Here is a 23911-nt window from a genome sequence, read left to right on the forward strand (position 1 = left end):
TTCATCTAAATAGATGTATAATAACGACAATATCGCAAAAATAGTGAATAGTTAGTATGGACGACCCCTTAGGCCGACCCCTGACTTTAATTGGATAAGTGAATTCAATTGTTTGTCCCAAATATAAGGTTGCCAGAATTTTTTCCATTCCCATCCGGGCCTAGCAATTCCGGGCATTTTTTCGAAAAAACCTGGCAAAATCCGGGCATGGATTTCAATTTTTCAAATTCAAAAACCGGGCAAAAACCGGGCAAAATTCAGGTGTTATTATACATAAAAGCAAAGCAAAAATTCAAAAAAATGAAATTAATATTTTATTAATGTAATTGCAGACTTTCAAAAACTTTTTGAAACACTTAAATATTTAAAGGTTTATAATAGTAAATCAGCGAAATTATTTGAAACAACCGTCGAAAATTTCCATACCGTTAATCGATTTTGCTGAAACTTACTCAAAAACTTTGACTTTTTTTTTTTCTTTGTGAAAACTGTGAAAAAATCCGGGCAATATCCGGACTTTTTTCACAATATCCGGGCAACCGGGCCGGACCGGACTTTCTCGAAATTTTGCATCAAATATCCGGGCAAACCCGGATAAAACCGGGCAATCTGGCAAGCTTACCCAAATAACCCCTATGTGCCAATTTTCAACCCAATCCGATGCATAAAAACGGCAAGATAACTAAAATATTGAAAATTTAATATTGACAAACATCATTTCTTAGGAAGCTTGAATAGATTTGGCCTAATAGTTTTATCTTAAAAAGATTTAACTGCTTTTTTATCTTTTCCATCCCTTATCTAATGAAAATATCTGTTGAAGATTATCCCACTTTTCAATATGGATGATTTTGTTGAGCATGTTGAAAACTCACTTTGCTTGTTTTCAACTGCATAAACTCTGAATCTAAAAATTTTTTCTTTCTCTATTAGGAATTCCAAAAATATAAAAATGGTTGACCCTCAAAGCCCCCCAGCCGCGGTAAAGAGCACTTTGAAAGCCACTACTATTCTAGTCAATATATTCCTAACAGGCTAGTTGTATTTTTCAATCAAAATGTAGGCTTAAAATTGTATCCAAATATCTCGTACCGGTAGCATGTGCCTTGAACAGTAGAAGGTACAAAAAACACCCGCCAAAATTTTCACTTTCAAATTTTTAATGCTCAGCAAGCTTTGATTTGCTATCCAGTACATGTGAGCTCTGGATGGTCGTTTCTAATAGCCTGCCCATAGTAATGGTGAAAATAATCCCGCCAACGAAACGAACGGAAACGTAAGTCGGTTCACAAAATGGGTGCCATGACTTTTGGTTCGGGGGAATAAAACCGTTGTTGTATGGACGACCGCCTTCAAAAGGGGCAATCCGAAAATCTAAAAACATTTTTCATCATTCCTGGTCCTAATGAGCACCCATGCCGAATTTCAGCTCTCTAGCTCTTAAGGCAGCTGAGCCTATTGAAGACAAACATACAAACGAACAAACGGAAATTACTTTTTATATATATAGACTAGCTGACCCGGCAAACGTTGTTTTGCCATCTAGGACAGTACCAAAACACGTTGATGGAATACATTGTGCGAGATAAAAATTACTGCATGAATTTCAAATTTAAATAACTCATCTAATCATTTAGAGTAAAACTAAATTATAATACCAATTTCTAATTTCAATGTTTTAAAGAGTTTGTATAATTCAAAATTAAATTTAATCTATTTTAATATTTTCTTTCTTCAGCTTTCTAATTTTTTTTTTCATCCAGATGCTATTCAGAAGCTGAAATCTGAGTCTGAATTCTGAATCTGAATTTCGAATCTAAAATTTGAATCTGAATTACTAATCTAATTCCTGAATCTTAATTCTGAATTTTTAATCTGAATTCTGAATCTTTATTCTGAATCTGAACTCAGAAATTTGATTACTGGCAAATGTTGTGTATCTTATGGTTGTTTTTGCTATATGATTATTTAATATTAGGGAAGTAAATGGTGATGTCTTATTGAAATATCAAAAAGATTATTTTTTAAGGCTTTCAAAAGTAATTTTTTTTTATTAACTTAAAGTATACTACATGAAAACAACACAAACAATGATTATTAATTCTGAAGAACGGTAGAGTGAACAATATTTTTAGTTATTCCCTGATTCGCTAACACGACCAAATTCGATGGCTTACCCACGCGAGAACACGCCACGTAGAGTTGTCCATGTGAAAAACACGGTGTGCTCAGATCGAGACCACAAACGGACATGGTTTGGCCTTGTGCTTTGTTTATAGTGATCGCAAAAGCCAATCGGATTGGGAATTGAAGTCGTTTGAATTCCATGGGCATATCCGTTGGGATCATCGGTATTCTAGGCAGTAGTACATCTTCTCCTCGAAATTTTCCATTTAAAATGGTTACCTCGATAACATTTCTCATTAATTTCTTAATTACTAAACGCGTGCCATTACAAAGCCGTGGAGGGTTTAAATTTCGTAGCAAAATTACTGGCGATCCTACTTTAAGTTGGAGATTGTGTGGTGGCAAGCCTGGACAATCCAAAGAATTTAAAAACTCGGAAGGGTAGTTTACCGTTTCGTTGGCATCGCAAATGGTATCAATAGATTTGTATGACACTAAATCTCCTGGTATTATATGCTGAATCCTAATATTTAGATTGTTTACTACATCATTTTTGGCTGCCAAGATAGCTCTTTCTGCCAACCACTCGTGTCTTAGAAAGTTTTTGTCAAGTTCTGGGAATATGCTGTTAATGAGATCATTCTGGGACTCAACAATTTTGCAGAAGTCTTCCGGTAATTTGATACATCCTGTGTTTTCATGCTCAGCTAATTTCCCATCGCCGATTTCCAGAAGCTTTTTTGAGAATACTTCAGCGGATGGATCTTGAAGCGTTTCTACTCGCATGTTCGTTTTCAAGTGTAATTTTTTAACAAACCTCCACAAATGCGATGATTTTAGGCAAGCGTTCACCTCATCGGCATATGTTGACCGCGGAATAACGGGAAGGGTTTGTCTGAAATCCCCTAAAATTTTAAAATGAATATTCAATATTAAATGAAATTTCTACTCTTTAAACATAATCGTTAAAATATAAAATCATGACGAATGTTCTAAAAAAAAGTTTTATCATTATTATCTATTATATAAAATTCTCTTGTAACGGTGTTTGTAGTACTACTCCTCCGAAACTAGCCAAAGGATGCAAATAAAATTATTTTTAGAATATTCTCTAGCCATGCGAATCGGTTTATATCGAATAAAAATATCAAAAAGTCGCTTCAATTGTCCGTTATAATTGAATTTGTAGTTTTTCGAATGAAATTAAAGTCATGACATCCATTTTCTCGAGATTTTCTTTTCTTTGGGCGCCGGGCGAGCGGTTTGTTTTTCGTCTCCATGGTCGAGGCGTCGCGAGCAAACGTCGGAAGGGGATAGTAACCAAAGCATACTAATCAATGATCGCTAGAAAAATGAAAAATTTTGGCGCCTATTTCTGAACCAAGCATATTTTAATGCACGTGGTGGCAATATGCAACCTAGATGTGGTTGTCTAAAGCACCATCAAAATTTTCAGAAGAACAAAAAAAAATAGCAAGAGCCTTTCTTATTTGGTGGAATTGTTGCCATGAGGTGTTTAGGACGAGTGCCTCGATTACCTACATAGGATTCTTTACAGCGACGCTCACCTGTGTGGTGGTTTATAATGCAACTTAGCAACCACAAACAAAGTGAAAATATAAAAAATACAAACATTTGATCATAAGGAATTTAACGTCTATGGGGTCAGTCATCCCTGACGTGCAAATAACGGTGTCGAGTGGATCAAGTATCAGTTGCGTGGCAGTAAATAGAAAACGACGGGTAAATTTAATCCTCTTTGGTTTGCCATCTGCGTGTACCATCTTATGCAGAAAAATACATAGGCAGGTAAGTCGTAACGTTTAGCATAAATCTAGCATAAATAATAATTGTATTGCTTTCCATTTCAAGTTATTCCATCCTTTATCCATTGGAAACTCATTTCATCATCTACCGGAGTCAAAGGTGAGTTTATATCTAAATATTTATATACCTTAGCCGTGTTAAAAAATCTTAAAAAAATTGAATGAAACACATAATGTTCTCTTATGCATGACACATATATTATTGCCACAATTTTTGTGAACCATCAAATATGTAAGACACGATGTAAAGCCAAATAAGTGAAAAAATACGGAACGACGTTGAACGAGAAAATCTAAAAAAAAAGTACTTTTTCAAATATTTAACGAAGTATATTGAATTTTAAGAATTTGAAACAAGATAACCATTTCCAAGTCCAATTAGTTATGAACAAAATCTGAATTTGAAAAAAAAAACAGAACTAATACTTCTTCGGTTATTACGTTTGCTTTCCGATAGTGCTACTTTACATATCTATCGATTTTATAAAATTTTGCTATTTCATGGACCTATCGGATAGAATGAGGAAGTATCTCGCATGATAACATTAATTAAACGGCATTTTTGTTTTAATGCCTTAGATAGTTCACAGTCATGTGTTAACATGATACCAAAATGGTTAACTTATTGAAGATCATAAAAGTTTTCTCTTATCATGTTTTTTAAAGGTTTTTTTTTTACTTCTTGCCTAAGATAACAGAAAGCGTGAGATTCTAATTCCAATTGAAATCAGTAGGAAATTGAAAAAAACACATTCAATGAAAAATGAATACAAATTTCATATCACAGTTTTCTGCAAAATACATTTAAAAGATTTCGTAACAAGCAACTGCAGCATTTCTATCGTGCACGGCTTTTGTAAGGTTTTATAAACAATGGTTCAAAGTTAGAATCGCGACATATCACCATCTCGGTCATCAAAATAATCTGTGTCTTAGTGTTAAAATGATTTTTATAGCTTTTTTCTTTGAGATGTGAGAATTTGAGGAAAAAAATTATATGCCAAAATGAGAAATAAAGAAATTGGTTTTACTTCTTATAGTGTTTTATTTACAATAAGATATCTCTTTGAGATAACCGTTTTCATTTTCAAAGCCTATGTTTTGTTACATTTTGTCTTTCGTTACATTTTTATGTGTGTATTTCGTTTAAAAAATAAACGTTTAAATGTCAACGATTATTTTGAAAGAACAATTCCATCTAATCAATGCGTGTCCGTGTACATTGCTTATAGTGAATAATGCCACGACGAAAAAGGTCTAATTTAGGCCGTCTATCAAATAGATGTTCTGTTATCCGGAATATCAGATCGCGAAGATCTGCCGTACAAACCCAACAGGATACAAGCAATACGCGGGTCAACATGGCGCAATTCCGTGATTTACTACCACAAGAATCTCGAGCTGAAAGAAATCAACGAAGGCAATCAGAACGACAACAAGCGCGTCGTTACATAACTGACACACGGAGAGATGATGTTCAACAACGTGTACATGAACATCGAGCATTTACTTCGGAATCATTTCTTCGTATAGCATTCGAGTATGAACCTGATATTGACTACTTCTCTCATTCGAAAGTGATGATAGGTACTATGGACAAAGAGTGTCCACATTGTCATGCACTTAAATTCAAAAATGAGCCAGCTGGAATGTGTTGTGCGTCAGGAAAAGTGCAACTATCGGAAATCGAAGAACCACCTGAACCATTGAACGGTTTGCTGAAAGGTACGGATCCAGATTCGGCTCTGTTTCTGAAGTCAATTAGAAAATTTAATTCATCTTTCCAAATGACTTCATTTGGAGCAACCGAAATTGTCAGAAATAGATCAACTAACGGCCAACAATTCAATTCAACTTTCAAAATAAAGGGTCAAATATATCATCAAGTTGGTTCATTCTTGCCAATGCCCAACGAATCATATAAATTTTTACAAATATACTTCATGGGTGGTGAGGATCCTGATAACGCCCTCGATAATCGCGTGAATACACGATGCAGCTACAATAATTTGAATTCTCCATTTGCCAGACGCATTATTGGTGAACTGGATGTTTTATTGAATGAGCACAACGAATTATTGAAATTATTTATTTCACATATGCATCACCTACAAAGCGACGATCATGCTATTGTTATAAATCCTGATAGAACACCAGCGGGAGAGCATATTCGTAGGTTTAATGCACCTGTTGTCAATGACGTAGCTGCAATCATGGTAGGAGACCGTACAGCTCCACGAGAAATTGTGATCCGACGAAGAAATAACACTCTCGATTTCATAGCTGATACACACCGATTGTACGATGCTCTCCAATATCCGCTAATGTTCTGGAAGGGACAAGACGGATATTGCATTACAGTAATACCTCGATATAAAGCAACTTCTTTTTAAAGCAACCTCGATATAACGTAATCCAATATAAAGCAACTTTTGCCTCTATATTACGTAACTTTTAGAAATGTTTCTAATTTGAATAAATATGTTTAATTTCAATACTTTTTTGTCATAAAAATATAATAATGTTATTTATGAGCCATGCGGTAAATTCTCAGATGCATAAAAAGCCAATGAGCGCAAGCGTTGGAAATGTAACTCCAGTTCTTTCAGTATTGTGATAGTCGCTTATGTGCTTTAAAAAATCCCTCTAGGCTGGGATCTTCATTTCAAAACTTAATGACTATATTTGCACCTACAGATAAGTTGCTTGAGCTGAAGTGAGGTTAGGGCATGTAGTCTTTTATTCAAATAAGTTTTTATGATTGCTGACAGTTGATCAATCACTGTACAGACTTCTGTACCATCGCGAATGCACGGATTTTATCACTTGCTATGAAAAGGTTTGGTATCTGCCTTCTTAAACTAAGCGGAAAAAATTGTCCAGTAATATAGCAATTATATCGCTAAATTTACAAAAGAAGTCCAAGATAAAAATCTATCTCCAGCTCAAATCTGGAATGCTGACGAAAGTGGGTAGTTTTTTAAGAGCACACCAACGCAAACATTAGTTGAGCAAGATGCCAGATGAGCACCTGGTCGGAAAGTCAGTAGGAGAGGATTACTTTCATGCCATGTAGCAATCACTTCCCGGCAATGTTATTCAAACCGTGTGGAGCACATCTCTCAGATTTCCCCTGTTTTTCCCCTCGTTTTGGCAGATTTAAGCTTTTTGCCTCAGATTTAAACTTTTGTCTCCTATGCTCTCAAGGCAAAAAAAGCTTAAATCGGAGGAAAAAAAGCTTAAAAACGAGATTCACGACCACTTATTTAAAAGATGTTGGTCACACGATACATAGACAAATCGTGTAACGTTGCAGGGATCTGGTAGCAATATGGATGGTAGATTCAAACTTCCATTGATGATGATAGGGAAATCCGCGAAACCACAAGCGTTGAAAAACATTAAAGAGCTGCCAGTATACTACAGGTCCTCCAAGAACGCTTGGATGACCAAAACTTCATTTAAAGATTTTTTTTGAGCAGTTTGGGCAGTTTCTTAAATCCGTACAAACAGAATTAAAAATCAACTTTTTCACATTTACGATCACTATCGATCAGTGATTGAAATTTTCTGAGCATGAATTGATCAACCTTCTCTCGCTCACTGCTTTACTCGAAAGCAAAGGTTGCTTTGAGGCAGCGAAAACGACAAAACCGATGATGCATACGCTCTCAATATGGCCCGCCTTCAAGAAGCAGTATACATTCGAGGCAGCGAATCCAAAAAACCAAACGAATGGCTCTCACTCATCTCCTGTTACAAGCTTGAGAGAAGCGAATTCAAAAGGCAGAGCCAACCCGAGTCTCCTCGTTTGTGCCTGGATCGAATGCGTGAGGTTTTTCTGCTATTGCTATTATTGCACAGCAACCGCACGCAGGCAGCTAGTTTTTTCGTTTCTTTTCCTCCCTCCTCTTTGCACTATACGTTGCGGGCCGTGCAACGTAATAAGTTCGGTTGTTTTTGTTGTTGCCTCAACCTTTGCGGCGAGGTTGAAGATGTTCTCCTCAACGACAGCTATCGGCTTGAGTCCATCAAATTCAATAACGTAAATGAGTATGTGTGCCTCGTCTTCTTCATGCATCATGTAGCAACCGAACGTTGAGAGAGTTCGTTCGGGGCAGCAAACGAATAGTGTCTCTCAGAGCAGATCCTTCTCATGGGGGGAGGTTTGAATGAATGTATATGTATCGTCTTCTGTATAGCTATGCGAGGCCTCAAAGTGTGTATTTTGAATGCCTCTGATGAGAAAATTGGTGAGGATTTCAATCACTGCTATCGATGCTCCAAAGGACCATTTTAAGAAGTGTTTCGATATAACGTAACTTCGATATAAAGCAACGAAAAAAAAAATTTCGTTGCTTTATATCGAGGTATTACTGTAATATTAAACAACGAGATCCATTAACAGGTAAATTAGTCTCTTTGAAAGCGAATAGTTTTTGAATAATAATGATTTTTTTAAAGGAAATGAAACAAACAAGAACGTCAGCTCGAAGGATTTTTATTCTTATCGTCTGATGGTAAGACGCGGTCAAGACAACATTATTTTACGATGTCGAGAGCTTTGTCAACAGTTCATGGTAGACATGTACGTGAAGATCGAAAGTGAGCGGTTGCGATACCTACGGTTTAATCAAAAGAAACTTCGTTCTGAAGAGTATATACACTTACGTGATGCTATTATGAATAACGCCGACACATCTGACATTGGAAAAAGTGTCATTTTACCATCATCATACATAGGCAGTCCACGTCACATGCAAGAGTACATTCAGGATGCGATGACTTTCGTTCGGGAATACGGAAGACCGTGTTTATTCATCACTTTTACATGTAACCCTAAATGGCCGGAAATCACTTCTTTGCTTTTGGAAGGACAAAATTCCACACATCGGCATGATATAACGGCACGAGTGTTCAAACAAAAATTGAAATCGTTAATTAACTTCATAACCAAACTAAATGTATTCGGTCCTACACGCGCCTGGATGTATTCGGTCGAATGGCAAAAGCGAGGATTACCCCATGCACATATTCTTATATGGCTTCAAGACAAGATACATTCTGTGGAAATTGATACTTTGATTTCCGCAGAAATACCTGATCCTTCAACCGACAGGTTACTTTTTTTTCTTTATTTTTTATTTTATTTTATTTTATAATTTTTCTTAACCGATAGGTTATTGTTCGACATTGTTACTAATAATATGATCCATGGGCCATGCGGTAACTTGAATCGTTTATCACCTTGCATGGTAGATGGCAGATGCACCAAGAGTTTTCCGAAATCGTTCACCAAGGAAACTATTACGAATGTGGACGGATATCCGATATATCGCAGAAGAAATATCGACGATGGAGGACAATCATTCACGAAAACAATAAACAACGTTGAATTAGATATTGACAATCGTTGGGTTGTGCCATATTCACCTTTACTCAGCAAAACCTTCAATGCGCACATCAATGTTGAGTTTTGTAGCTCAGTTAAGAGCATCAAATATATATGCAAATATGTGCATAAGGGAAGCGATATGGCAGTCTTTCGAATTGAAAATTCCAACTCAAATGTTTCTCCAGTCAATAAAAACGACGAAATAACGTTGTATCAAACAGGTCGATACATCAGCTCTAATGAAGCTGTGTGGCGTATCTTTGGTTTCCAAATACACGAAAGAGATCCAGCAGTTACACATTTGGCTGTGCATCTAGAAAACGGTCAACGAGTATATTTCACCAACGAATCAGCAGCAGATCGTGCGTTGAATGCACCAAAAACTACTCTCACCGAATTTTTTGAACTTTGTAACCGTAATGACGCTTTTGGTGCTTTTGCCAAAACTCTGCATTATTCAGAAGTACCACGTTATTTTACATGGGCTCCAGCAAAAAAATGGATGCCACGCAAACAAGGCTCACCGGTTGAAGCATGTCCCGATTTGTTTAAATCAAACACTTTGGGACGAATATTTACAGTCAATCCCAGGCAAACTGAATGCTTTTATTTACGTTTGTTATTGATTAATGTAACTGGCCCATTGTCATTCCAAGATATTCGAAAAGTGAACGGACAACAGTATCCAACGTATAAAGATGCGTGCTTGGCACTAGGCTTGCTGGAGGATGATAACCAATGGAATTGTATGCTTTCTGAAGCTGCATTGAACTGTTCTGCAAAACAAATTCGTTTACTATTTGCTATAGTGTTAACAACATGTTTCCCGACCAATGCTCAGACGATATGGGATACCCACAAAGATTCTATGGCTGAGGACATACTGCAGAGATATCGCATACAATGTAATGATCCAATGTTGACATTTAGTAATGCAATGTATAATGAGGCTTTAATTTCCATCGAAGATCATTGCATGATCATTGCTAACTTACGACTTGGTCATTTCGGTATGGGTACACCAAATCGAGATCCATCGGAAATAGCAAACACTGAAATGAATCGTGAACAGCAGTATAATATCAAAGAATTGGATGCAATGGTCACACGGAATGTCCGACTTTTGAATGTGGAACAAAAAAGTATCTACGATCGTATAATGCATTCAATTTTGGCTGGACAAGGGGGTTTCTTTTTTTTGGATGCACCAGGTGGAACTGGCAAAACATTTCTAATATCACTTATACTCGCCAAAATAAGATCAACTAATAACATCGCATTAGCCGTTGCATCATCTGGTATTGCAGCCACTTTATTGGATGGAGGAAGAACGGCACATTCAGCATTTAAACTTCCACTGAACATTCAAAACAATCAAGATGCAGTGTGCAACATAAAAAAACAATCATCAATGGCCAAAGTATTGAAAAAATGTTTAATCATCATATGGGATGAATGTACAATGGCGCACAAACATTCATAAGAGGCGTTGAATCGAACATTAAAAGACATAAAAAACAATGATCATCTTTTTGGTGGAACTCTGTTACTTCTGTCAGGTAATCTATTATATATTCATTATAATAATGATAAAACTTTTTTTTTAGAACATTCGTCATGATTTTATATTTTAACGATTATGTTTAAAGAGTAGAAATTTCATTTAATATTGAATATTCATTTTAAAATTTTAGGGGATTTCAGACAAACCCTTCCCGTTATTCCGCGGTCAACATATGCCGATGAGGTGAACGCTTGCCTAAAATCATCGCATTTGTGGAGGTTTGTTAAAAAATTACACTTGAAAACGAACATGCGAGTAGAAACGCTTCAAGATCCATCCGCTGAAGTATTCTCAAAAAAGCTTCTGGAAATCGGCGATGGGAAATTAGCTGAGCATGAAAACACAGGATGTATCAAATTACCGGAAGACTTCTGCAAAATTGTTGAGTCCCAGAATGATCTCATTAACAGCATATTCCCAGAACTTGACAAAAACTTTCTAAGACACGAGTGGTTGGCAGAAAGAGCTATCTTGGCAGCCAAAAATGATGTAGTAAACAATCTAAATATTAGGATTCAGCATATAATACCAGGAGATTTAGTGTCATACAAATCTATTGATACCATTTGCGATGCCAACGAAACGGTAAACTACCCTTCCGAGTTTTTAAATTCTTTGGATTGTCCAGGCTTGCCACCACACAATCTCCAACTTAAAGTAGGATCGCCAGTAATTTTGCTACGAAATTTAAACCCTCCACGGCTTTGTAATGGCACGCGTTTAGTAATTAAGAAATTAATGAGAAATGTTATCGAGGTAACCATTTTAAATGGAAAATTTCGAGGAGAAGATGTACTACTGCCTAGAATACCGATGATCCCAACGGATATGCCCATGGAATTCAAACGACTTCAATTCCCAATCCGATTGGCTTTTGCGATCACTATAAACAAAGCACAAGGCCAAACCATGTCCGTTTGTGGTCTCGATCTGAGCACACCGTGTTTTTCACATGGACAACTCTACGTGGCGTGTTCTCGCGTGGGTAAGCCATCGAATTTGGTCGTGTTAGCGAATCAGGGAATAACTAAAAATATTGTTCACTCTACCGTTCTTCAGAATTAATAATCATTGTTTGTGTTGTTTTCATGTAGTATACTTTAAGTTAATAAAAAAAAATTACTTTTGAAAGCCTTAAAAAATAATCTTTTTGATATTTCAATAAGACATCACCATTTACTTCCCTAATATTAAATAATCATATAGCAAAAACAACCATAAGATACACAACATTTGCCAGTAATCAAATTTCTGAGTTCAGATTCAGAATAAAGATTCAGAATTCAGATTAAAAATTCAGAATTAAGATTCAGGAATTAGATTAGTAATTCAGATTCAAATTTTAGATTCGAAATTCAGATTCAGAATTCAGACTCAGATTTCAGCTTCTGAATAGCATCTGGATGAAAAAAAAAAATTAGAAAGCTGAAGAAAGAAAATATTAAAATAGATTAAATTTAATTTTGAATTATACAAACTCTTTAAAACATTGAAATTAGAAATTGGTATTATAATTTAGTTTTACTCTAAATGATTAGATGAGTTATTTAAATTTGAAATTCATGCAGTAATTTTTATCTCGCACAATGTATTCCATCAACGTGTTTTGGTACTGTCCTAGATGGCAAAACAACGTTTGCCGGGTCAGCTAGTAATGAATATATAATAGATTACCTGACAGAAGTAACAGAGTTCCACCAAAAAGATGATCATTGTTTTTTATGTCTTTTAATGTTCGATTCAACGCCTCTTATGAATGTTTGTGCGCCATTGTACATTCATCCCATATGATGATTAAACATTTTTTCAATACTTTGGCCATTGATGATTGTTTTTTTATGTTGCACACTGCATCTTGATTGTTTTGAATGTTCAGTGGAAGTTTAAATGCTGAATGTGCCGTTCTTCCTCCATCCAATAAAGTGGCTGCAATACCAGATGATGCAACGGCTAATGCGATGTTATTAGTTGATCTTATTTTGGCGAGTATAAGTGATATTAGAAATGTTTTGCCAGTTCCACCTGGTGCATCCAAAAAAAAGAAACCCCCTTGTCCAGCCAAAATTGAATGCATTATACGATCGTAGATACTTTTTTGTTCCACATTCAAAAGTCGGACATTCCGTGTGACCATTGCATCCAATTCTTTGATATTATACTGCTGTTCACGATTCATTTCAGTGTTTGCTATTTCCGATGGATCTCGATTTGGTGTACCCATACCGAAATGACCAAGTCGTAAGTTAGCAATGATCATGCAATGATCTTCGATGGAAATTAAAGCCTCATTATACATTGCATTACTAAATGTCAACATTGGATCATTACATTGTATGCGATATCTCTGCAGTATGTCCTCAGCCATAGAATCTTTGTGGGTATCCCATATCGTCTGAGCATTGGTCGGGAAACATGTTGTTAACACTATAGCAAATAGTAAACGAATTTGTTTTGCAGAACAGTTCAATGCAGCTTCAGAAAGCATACAATTCCATTGGTTATCATCCTCCAGCAAGCCTAGTGCCAAGCACGCATCTTTATACGTTGGATACTGTTGTCCGTTCACTTTTCGAATATCTTGGAATGACAATGGGCCAGTTACATTAATCAATAACAAACGTAAATAAAAGCATTCAGTTTGCCTGGGATTGACTGTAAATATTCGTCCCAAAGTGTTTGATTTAAACAAATCGGGACATGCTTCAACCGGTGAGCCTTGTTTGCGTGGCATCCATTTTTTTGCTGGAGCCCATGTAAAATAACGTGGTACTTCTGAATAATGCAGAGTTTTGGCAAAAGCACCAAAAGCGTCATTACGGTTACAAAGTTCAAAAAATTCGGTGAGAGTAGTTTTTGGTGCATTCAACGCACGATCTGCTGCTGATTCGTTGGTGAAATATACTCGTTGACCGTTTTCTAGATGCACAGCCAAATGTGTAACTGCTGGATCTCTTTCGTGTATTTGGAAACCAAAGATACGCCACACAGCTTCATTAGAGCTGATGTATCGACCTGTTTGATACAACGTTATTTCGTCGTTTTTATTGACTGGAGAAACATTTGAGTTGGAATTTTCAATTCGAAAGACTGCCATATCGCTTCCCTTATGCACATATTTGCATATATATTTGATGCTCTTAACTGAGCTACAAAACTCAACATTGATGTGCGCATTGAAGGTTTTGCTGAGTAAAGGTGAATATGGCACAACCCAACGATTGTCAATATCTAATTCAACGTTGTTTATTGTTTTCGTGAATGATTGTCCTCCATCGTCGATATTTCTTCTGCGATATATCGGATATCCGTCCACATTCGTAATAGTTTCCTTGGTGAACGATTTCGGAAAACTCTTGGTGCATCTGCCATCTACCATGCAAGGTGATAAACGATTCAAGTTACCGCATGGCCCATGGATCATATTATTAGTAACAATGTCGAACAATAACCTATCGGTTAAGAAAAATTATAAAATAAAATAAAATAAAAAATAAAGAAAAAAAAGTAACCTGTCGGTTGAAGGATCAGGTATTTCTGCGGAAATCAAAGTATCAATTTCCACAGAATGTATCTTGTCTTGAAGCCATATAAGAATATGTGCATGGGGTAATCCTCGCTTTTGCCATTCGACCGAATACATCCAGGCGCGTGTAGGACCGAATACATTTAGTTTGGTTATGAAGTTAATTAACGATTTCAATTTTTGTTTGAACACTCGTGCCGTTATATCATGCCGATGTGTGGAATTTTGTCCTTCCAAAAGCAAAGAAGTGATTTCCGGCCATTTAGGGTTACATGTAAAAGTGATGAATAAACACGGTCTTCCGTATTCCCGAACGAAAGTCATCGCATCCTGAATGTACTCTTGCATGTGACGTGGACTGCCTATGTATGATGATGGTAAAATGACACTTTTTCCAATGTCAGATGTGTCGGCGTTATTCATAATAGCATCACGTAAGTGTATATACTCTTCAGAACGAAGTTTCTTTTGATTAAACCGTAGGTATCGCAACCGCTCACTTTCGATCTTCACGTACATGTCTACCATGAACTGTTGACAAAGCTCTCGACATCGTAAAATAATGTTGTCTTGACCGCGTCTTACCATCAGACGATAAGAATAAAAATCCTTCGAGCTGACGTTCTTGTTTGTTTCATTTCCTTTAAAAAAATCATTATTATTCAAAAACTATTCGCTTTCAAAGAGACTAATTTACCTGTTAATGGATCTCGTTGTTTAATATTAATGCAATATCCGTCTTGTCCCTTCCAGAACATTAGCGGATATTGGAGAGCATCGTACAATCGGTGTGTATCAGCTATGAAATCGAGAGTGTTATTTCTTCGTCGGATCACAATTTCTCGTGGAGCTGTACGGTCTCCTACCATGATTGCAGCTACGTCATTGACAACAGGTGCATTAAACCTACGAATATGCTCTCCCGCTGGTGTTCTATCAGGATTTATAACAATAGCATGATCGTCGCTTTGTAGGTGATGCATATGTGAAATAAATAATTTCAATAATTCGTTGTGCTCATTCAATAAAACATCCAGTTCACCAATAATGCGTCTGGCAAATGGAGAATTCAAATTATTGTAGCTGCATCGTGTATTCACGCGATTATCGAGGGCGTTATCAGGATCCTCACCACCCATGAAGTATATTTGTAAAAATTTATATGATTCGTTGGGCATTGGCAAGAATGAACCAACTTGATGATATATTTGACCCTTTATTTTGAAAGTTGAATTGAATTGTTGGCCGTTAGTTGATCTATTTCTGACAATTTCGGTTGCTCCAAATGAAGTCATTTGGAAAGATGAATTAAATTTTCTAATTGACTTCAGAAACAGAGCCGAATCTGGATCCGTACCTTTCAGCAAACCGTTCAATGGTTCAGGTGGTTCTTCGATTTCCGATAGTTGCACTTTTCCTGACGCACAACACATTCCAGCTGGCTCATTTTTGAATTTAAGTGCATGACAATGTGGACACTCTTTGTCCATAGTACCTATCATCACTTTCGAATGAGAGAAGTAGTCAATATCAGGTTCATACTCGAATGCTATACGAAGAAATGATTCCGAAGTAAATGCTCGATGTTCATGTACACGTTGTTGAACATCATCTCTCCGTGTGTCAGTTATGTAACGACGCGCTTGTTGTCGTTCTGATTGCCTTCGTTGATTTCTTTCAGCTCGAGATTCTTGTGGTAGTAAATCACGGAATTGCGCCATGTTGACCCGCGTATTGCTTGTATCCTGTTGGGTTTGTACGGCAGATCTTCGCGATCTGATATTCCGGATAACAGAACATCTATTTGATAGACGGCCTAAATTAGACCTTTTTCGTCGTGGCATTATTCACTATAAGCAATGTACACGGACACGCATTGATTAGATGGAATTGTTCTTTCAAAATAATCGTTGACATTTAAACGTTTATTTTTTAAACGAAATACACACATAAAAATGTAACGAAAGACAAAATGTAACAAAACATAGGCTTTGAAAATGAAAACGGTTATCTCAAAGAGATATCTTATTGTAAATAAAACACTATAAGAAGTAAAACCAATTTCTTTATTTCTCATTTTGGCATATAATTTTTTTCCTCAAATTCTCACATCTCAAAGAAAAAAGCTATAAAAATCATTTTAACACTAAGACACAGATTATTTTGATGACCGAGATGGTGATATGTCGCGATTCTAACTTTGAACCATTGTTTATAAAACCTTACAAAAGCCGTGCACGATAGAAATGCTGCAGTTGCTTGTTACGAAATCTTTTAAATGTATTTTGCAGAAAACTGTGATATGAAATTTGTATTCATTTTTCATTGAATGTGTTTTTTTCAATTTCCTACTGATTTCAATTGGAATTAGAATCTCACGCTTTCTGTTATCTTAGGCAAGAAGTAAAAAAAAAACCTTTAAAAAACATGATAAGAGAAAACTTTTATGATCTTCAATAAGTTAACCATTTTGGTATCATGTTAACACATGACTGTGAACTATCTAAGGCATTAAAACAAAAATGCCGTTTAATTAATGTTATCATGCGAGATACTTCCTCATTCTATCCGATAGGTCCATGAAATAGCAAAATTTTATAAAATCGATAGATATGTAAAGTAGCACTATCGGAAAGCAAACGTAATAACCGAAGAAGTATTAGTTCTGTTTTTTTTTTCAAATTCAGATTTTGTTCATAACTAATTGGACTTGGAAATGGTTATCTTGTTTCAAATTCTTAAAATTCAATATACTTCGTTAAATATTTGAAAAAGTACTTTTTTTTTAGATTTTCTCGTTCAACGTCGTTCCGTATTTTTTCACTTATTTGGCTTTACATCGTGTCTTACATATTTGATGGTTCACAAAAATTGTGGCAATAATATATGTGTCATGCATAAGAGAACATTATGTGTTTCATTCAATTTTTTTAAGATTTTTTAACACGGCTAAGGTATATAAATATTTAGATATAAACTCACCTTTGACTCCGGTAGATGATGAAATGAGTTTCCAATGGATAAAGGATGGAATAACTTGAAATGGAAAGCAATACAATTATTATTTATGCTAGATTTATGCTAAACGTTACGACTTACCTGCCTATGTATTTTTCTGCATAAGATGGTACACGCAGATGGCAAACCAAAGAGGATTAAATTTACCCGTCGTTTTCTATTTACTGCCACGCAACTGATACTTGATCCACTCGACACCGTTATTTGCACGTCAGGGATGACTGACCCCATAGACGTTAAATTCCTTATGATCAAATGTTTGTATTTTTTATATTTTCACTTTGTTTGTGGTTGCTAAGTTGCATTATAAACCACCACACAGGTGAGCGTCGCTGTAAAGAATCCTATGTAGGTAATCGAGGCACTCGTCCTAAACACCTCATGGCAACAATTCCACCAAATAAGAAAGGCTCTTGCTATTTTTTTTTGTTCTTCTGAAAATTTTGATGGTGCTTTAGACAACCACATCTAGGTTGCATATTGCCACCACGTGCATTAAAATATGCTTGGTTCAGAAATAGGCGCCAAAATTTTTCATTTTTCTAGCGATCATTGATTAGTATGCTTTGGTTACTATCCCCTTCCGACGTTTGCTCGCGACGCCTCGACCATGGAGACGAAAAACAAACCGCTCGCCCGGCGCCCAAAGAAAAGAAAATCTCGAGAAAATGGATGTCATGACTTTAATTTCATTCGAAAAACTACAAATTCAATTATAACGGACAATTGAAGCGACTTTTTGATATTTTTATTCGATATAAACCGATTCGCATGGCTAGAGAATATTCTAAAAATAATTTTATTTGCATCCTTTGGCTAGTTTCGGAGGAGTAGTACTACAAACACCGTTACAAGAGAATTTTATATAATAGATAGATTCTACTGTGTTTACAAATTAAAAGTCGTATTTCAAACTTCAATCCATTTTAAATAACTATTTTTTGTTACAAATAGAAAGTTTGTATCAACATAATAGTTGTGCAATTAAAACATTTTAACTTGTTCGCGTTTGTATAAAATTTTTGAAAACAGGTAGTGGCTCCAGAGAGTGAACCAAATGAGATTAACCTTGAAACCATGAGACTCTCACTTTTGAATTGTAAATGTAGCAACTTCAAGCCTAACTACCCTAAAACCAGTGCTTCAAAGATTTTAAAACGGAGTGTTTTGAACCTCCGAAATCCTGTTACAAGGCTTCAGAAAGCTTGAATCACTATATGGAGCCACAAAATTTGAATTTTCGATGGTAGAAAAGCGTTTACCAAAATTGATCGATTTTTGATTTCTTTCTTTTTCTTGAATGTTACAAAGGCTAATCTGATTTATATAAAAGGCTATGACTCTCTATCCACAACATTTACCCTCTTCCGTCCCTTAAATTTTAACCCGTTTCAGTAACTGGAGTGTCAATTTGGGGGATTAGGGGTTTAACCCCCCCCCCCCCCCCCTCCCATGAAGGTTTTTTCAAGTAACATTTTCAACGTAGTAAAGGGAAATGACAAATTTTTTCTCGCCTCCGGCGGATATTAATCATCACTCACCCTAGACTTGAGACATTTTATTTTACGAAATTACATATATGCTGTTCACCAATTTAAACAAAGTTTTAATTGTAAATTTCGATTGCAATTCAATCATCATTTTGTATTAAAACTTTAAACAATACATTCAAAAACACTACCTCGTTCTTAGAATGGGTGTTTATTAAAAAGTGTAACGAAACAAATTCAGAGTTTGAAACCAACAATTTTAACATAAAAATTGATTCATGGAATACAAATTTTAAACATTAACAAGTGGAAGCTATGATGCTCATCAGAATTAGCAAAATAAAATCTAAAGCCTTATATCCTCTACTTTACTACTAAGAATGTTGATTGACAAACCATCGTGCTGATAAAAAATATTCTTCAACAAACCAATTTCAGTCACAATTTAATTTTGTGTTACTTGTTCTTCTAAATGCTCAACATCACATTCGAAAGCAATGGATGAAGCTTGAAATCAAATTGAGTTTAAGATACTTTTAAGCAAAAAAAAACTAACTGTTTTGCAGTTTTTAACAAATTATGTTAAATGAATTCAATTTCGTTTTCTATACTTTAGTTAGTAATATCAGAAAAATATTATTTCTTAATTGAATTAAATGAATAATAAACAAATTCAGAATTAGATATTGCTTTACCGTTGATTTGTTATTTCATCAGTTATCAAAGATTATTTTCACCTAAAACTGATACATTTTAAACTTATAAACTCCATATCACTAAACGCAAGGTAATAGAAAAAAATTATTAAAATTTTTATATAAATTAAAATTTAAAAATTAAATGTACCAAATAAATTATTCAATCATAGGTACCTAAATGCTGTTCCTTTGAATGATCAATTAAATTCTGTCAATAAGTTTTCAAAATGTTTAGACGAGTTTATTGAAAACAAAACTTCTAAAATGTCAAAAAACTTATCATTTTCTTCTTCATATTTTGTTTAAATTTTCAAATCCATTTACCGAATTTTAAAGTAAACTATTTAAGCTTTATGAAATATTTTTACATAATATTGATTTAATTATTCAATACTTAATTTTTGTTGTCTAAAAACATAATTTTCTTGGAAGACTTTGAAACTTAATTTGTAATAAGAGAAATAAAGTGTCCGCCTTCTATCCTTTCCAGGACCTAATTTTCCAAATGAAACCGACAACATACTCAGAGCATGAAATTTTAAACTTAAAAGCCTTCGATTGAAAAATTTATAAAATTATAAATTCATAAATTTTATTTCTTTAATTTTCATTATATTAAATCACTTTTCCAATCAATCATGATTTTTAATTTATTTTTGGAAAGTTCGAAAATTATTTGAAATAGCAACTTAAAACTTTGTGCTTTTAATATTTACTACAAAACTTGGAGTTCATTATTTTTATTTTTACTTTATCAATTTCTTATTGATCATTTCCCAATCCGTAATTCGTCAGTTTAAGTGAACATGTTTTATTATAAATATATAAAGTTTTCATTTTGAACTTCAGAACTTTTTTTACTTTTATTTTAATAACTGGAAGAATTTAAATATAGAAAAGGGTGTTATCTTTGACTTTGATCACCGGCAGTCTTGAAATAAAGTTAAATATTGTCTTCTTTTTCCAAAAAAAAAACAATTATCAACTATTGAATAAACTCTCATAAGTTTGAACTGTTTTTTTCCTCATCGAGAATCCACATTTTAATTCGTGATTTATTTTCTTTTGAAATTCAAGGTAGTACAGCGAAATTTTTTAATCAATCCTTCCACTGAAAATGAAGAAAAGAAATTTGAAATAAAATGAATAGTAAATAACAATCATTATCATTTCTCCAACAATTTTTATCATGGTTAATTTTTAAAAATCTGGTGTTTAATTTTAGGTATTCTATTTCTGTGAAGTAGTGAAGCTTCACTAGAAATTTTGATTTTCTTTCTTTTTCTGGTGTTTCGGAAATATTGATTTCAAATTTGAAAACTTTACTGCTTAAAATTAATTTTCAAGCAAATTTCTAGTTCACAATAAGGAACATCATTTTGATAAATGAATGACTTACTGGAAATAGCATTGATTTGAAACATTCATTCTAATTTGTTTTGAAAATTTTGATTTATGTTATCAGTAATATTTATTATTTTTTAAGTTTGTGTGTTAATCATAAGTAAGAAAATTATTTAAAAATAAATTACCTTATTTATTGTATATTTTTGGTATTGTTATTATTTTTGGCTAAATTTTGAATTTTGAAACCCCCCCCCCCCATGTACGGGTCCTTCGCACGGGCCTGCGTTGCACATAAGGGTATATTTTTTGAAATATATTAGATCATGACCACAAATAAACGTTACAGAGAAGTGGAGGTAAAACCGTACTTTTAAATCAATGAACAGTCAAAATTGTTTTATTTTTATATTTTTAGATTTATAAAATACGGAACACACAATTATTCACGAGTTTGTTTTTTTTTAAAAAGATGTGTTTCGAAACTTTTGTCAATGTGCAATTTCTCAGATTATCTGAGGCAAAGCATTACTGTATGTATGAGTGGTGGAAAAGTATGCAAACACTGTCAAAAATGTCCACAAAGTTCGATTCAAGCATTGTAGTGAAGCACATGATCGTCAACTACGGTTAGGGCTCATCAGGGAAGTCAAGTCGTATACCAGCATTTTTAATTTTCAATAAGCGAAAAACTAAGGGTAGATCGCTGAAATGTCCAAAAAAAATTTCTCCGATGAGCAGAAGGTGTTGTCTAGTTATGAGTCATTAAAACCCAACCTCAAACCACAAGTTTTTGCTAGTTCCACAGCTCGTAAGCTATGTAGACGGTACCGAGGATATGGGACAGATGTTTCTGATGAACGGTAAAACCCAATTTCAAACAAATTCCAGCGTTTGAATCATATACCATGTCTGCTCGTGGCAAGGTTCCGAGTATATTAAAGTATGTATTTGCTGGTTATAATAAGCTCAGCCGCCAAGAGAGCTGAAATTTGGCATGGGTGCTAAATAGTAACAGGATTGATGAAAAATGTTTTTAGATTTTCGGATGACCTCTTTTGAAGGAGGTCGTTGCCACCCGGTAAGTTGAAGGGATGGCAATCGGTTTCCAAAACAAGAAATTTTGTAAAAATTGATTGAGAAACAAGATATAGCGATTTTGAGCAAGGAGTGTCTTATTGACATTCAAGCTGATTTGGGAGTTTTTTCTTGGGCTTTCCGGTTTCATCCATAAAAAAAAGTAATGATGCAACATTAAAGATTTCAAGAATTGAGATTTTTTTTCTATTTGGATGCACCCGAATAAAGTGACAAGCTGCTATACTTCCAATAGTGACATATATACCCTCAAGAGAGGATTACGGTTAAACAGATCGACGAGGTGACATTTTTGAGTACGGGAATGGATCCTACGAAGTTTGAGGAAGTTATTTGGAAAATAAAAATCGCTTTTGATACTTCTGTGGAACTCATTACCAAAATTTTGTGTCAATTTATAATTTCATCACGGAAATTTTCCTCTGAACAACTTTGTCGAAGACTGTAACTTCGAATCCAACCAAACAAAAAAGTAATTATCTGTTAAACACTTTACTTGAAATTTATTGTTTTTTAAAAATTCACCATTATGATTGTGAATTTTTTATGGTTATGGATTTAAAATATAATTTTTTAATGAATTTATGAAAAAACAACAATTCCTAAGCTTTCAAATGCACCCTTCAGATCTGCAATACGATGTTAGATGAGAAAGATATGAATGAGATAAATTTGCATGTTTTTGAAAAAATGATCCCAAACTTTTGGTCGATACACCATACTAGGGGTGATCCCAAACTTTTGGACGATAACTTAAGTGTCTATTTTATTAACTAGTACATTGTTCAATTTTTGCACAAAAATTTTTTTTTGTGTTTTGAGAAGTATAAAATAAGGATTCTAATGCAACTCAAATTTTGAAATTTGGTCCACCCTATCGCGAGATGATCGGCTTTGAATATTGAGTGCGTTTTTTTGAAAATGCTCTTACTTAAGGTTAAGTTTTGGGTGCAAAACTAAAACATTATTTTTGGGCAAAATAACTCCGAAATAGCTATTGCTCATTATCTTTCAAATGAGTTCAGAAGATTTGCAATATGTCCTAAGACGGCTGAGATATGAACGATCAAAATTTGCATGTTTTTTAGCGGGTGATCCCAAACTTTTGGCCGGCAGTGTACGTGTCAAAACGGTCACTTTGAAGCAATAATCCTATAAAACGCTGTTTTTGAAATTGTTGCTTAAATCCCTTGGTATACGTTAGTCGTTAGCTTTTCCTTTCATTCCGATTGGGTTTCAATAAGTTCTAAAATCAATATCACAAAATAATCAAACCATATTTTAATAAGCAATTTCCATTCTAACAGTCGTTTATCGCAGGTTAATGCTGTGCAAATCCTTTTTCCGAATCCTCAAAGCGCTTGTTGAGTTATTGTCCTTTTTCCGCTCCCAATCCCACAATTGATGACATTTTCAGCTGAAGATGAATATCAAACCGACAAAGGCAAATTTCGAAAAGTCAAAGCTGACAAAATGCCATCACACATAATCATGTGCCCTCGTTTTCACCAAGAGCTTCTACCTTGCTACCAAAAAAGCCCCGGATCGAAACGTGAGAACACGTTCCTTTTATCGCCTATTCATGGGCTTCGTTTTCCATTATTATCGCACCGATTACTTTCTTCATTGAAATCCGTTTTCCTATTAGGGATGATGAGTTCGAAGGTACTACACGTTCGTATGAATGTAGAGAACCCTCGAAAGAGCAAAACACTCTCCTCCATGCAAAACGAATGTTCGTTCCGTGAAAATATATTTTATTGATTCCAGTGTGGCTGCAATGGCAGTACCGTGTTGAGTCGTGTTCCCTATGGAGAAAAAAACACGT

General features: G+C 34.8%; 2 protein-coding genes across 5 annotated transcripts in view; both read right to left on the minus strand.

The window, feature by feature from the left end:
• Positions 1 to 23911, minus strand: part of LOC129749632 (uncharacterized) — a 566714-nt gene that overhangs the window by 435088 nt on the left and 107715 nt on the right. The window lies entirely within an intron of this gene.
• On the minus strand, positions 13324 to 15823 carry LOC129749634 (uncharacterized). The gene is made up of 3 exons (XM_055744667.1): positions 15133 to 15823; positions 14936 to 15076; positions 13324 to 14361 (listed from the first exon to the last, which is right to left on the minus strand). Exons 1-3 carry the CDS (start codon positions 15728 to 15730, stop codon positions 14330 to 14332), a joined length of 771 nt encoding a protein of 256 aa, XP_055600642.1. The 5' UTR covers positions 15731 to 15823; the 3' UTR covers positions 13324 to 14329.

This window comes from Uranotaenia lowii, chromosome 2 (genome assembly GCF_029784155.1).
Source record: "Uranotaenia lowii strain MFRU-FL chromosome 2, ASM2978415v1, whole genome shotgun sequence".
NCBI lineage: Eukaryota > Metazoa > Arthropoda > Insecta > Diptera > Culicidae > Uranotaenia > Uranotaenia lowii.

Coding starts and splice junctions, on each gene's coding strand:
- LOC129749634 (XM_055744667.1), bottom strand. CDS start 15,730: ATGACTTCATTTGGAGCAACCGAAATTGTCAGAAATAGATCAACTAAC. Junction 15,077..15,132: donor ACAACGAGATCCATTAACAG/GTAAATTAGTCT, acceptor ATTTTTTTAAAG/GAAATGAAACAAACAAGAAC. Junction 14,362..14,935: donor CATGTACGTGAAGATCGAAA/GTGAGCGGTTGC, acceptor CTTAACCGATAG/GTTATTGTTCGACATTGTTA.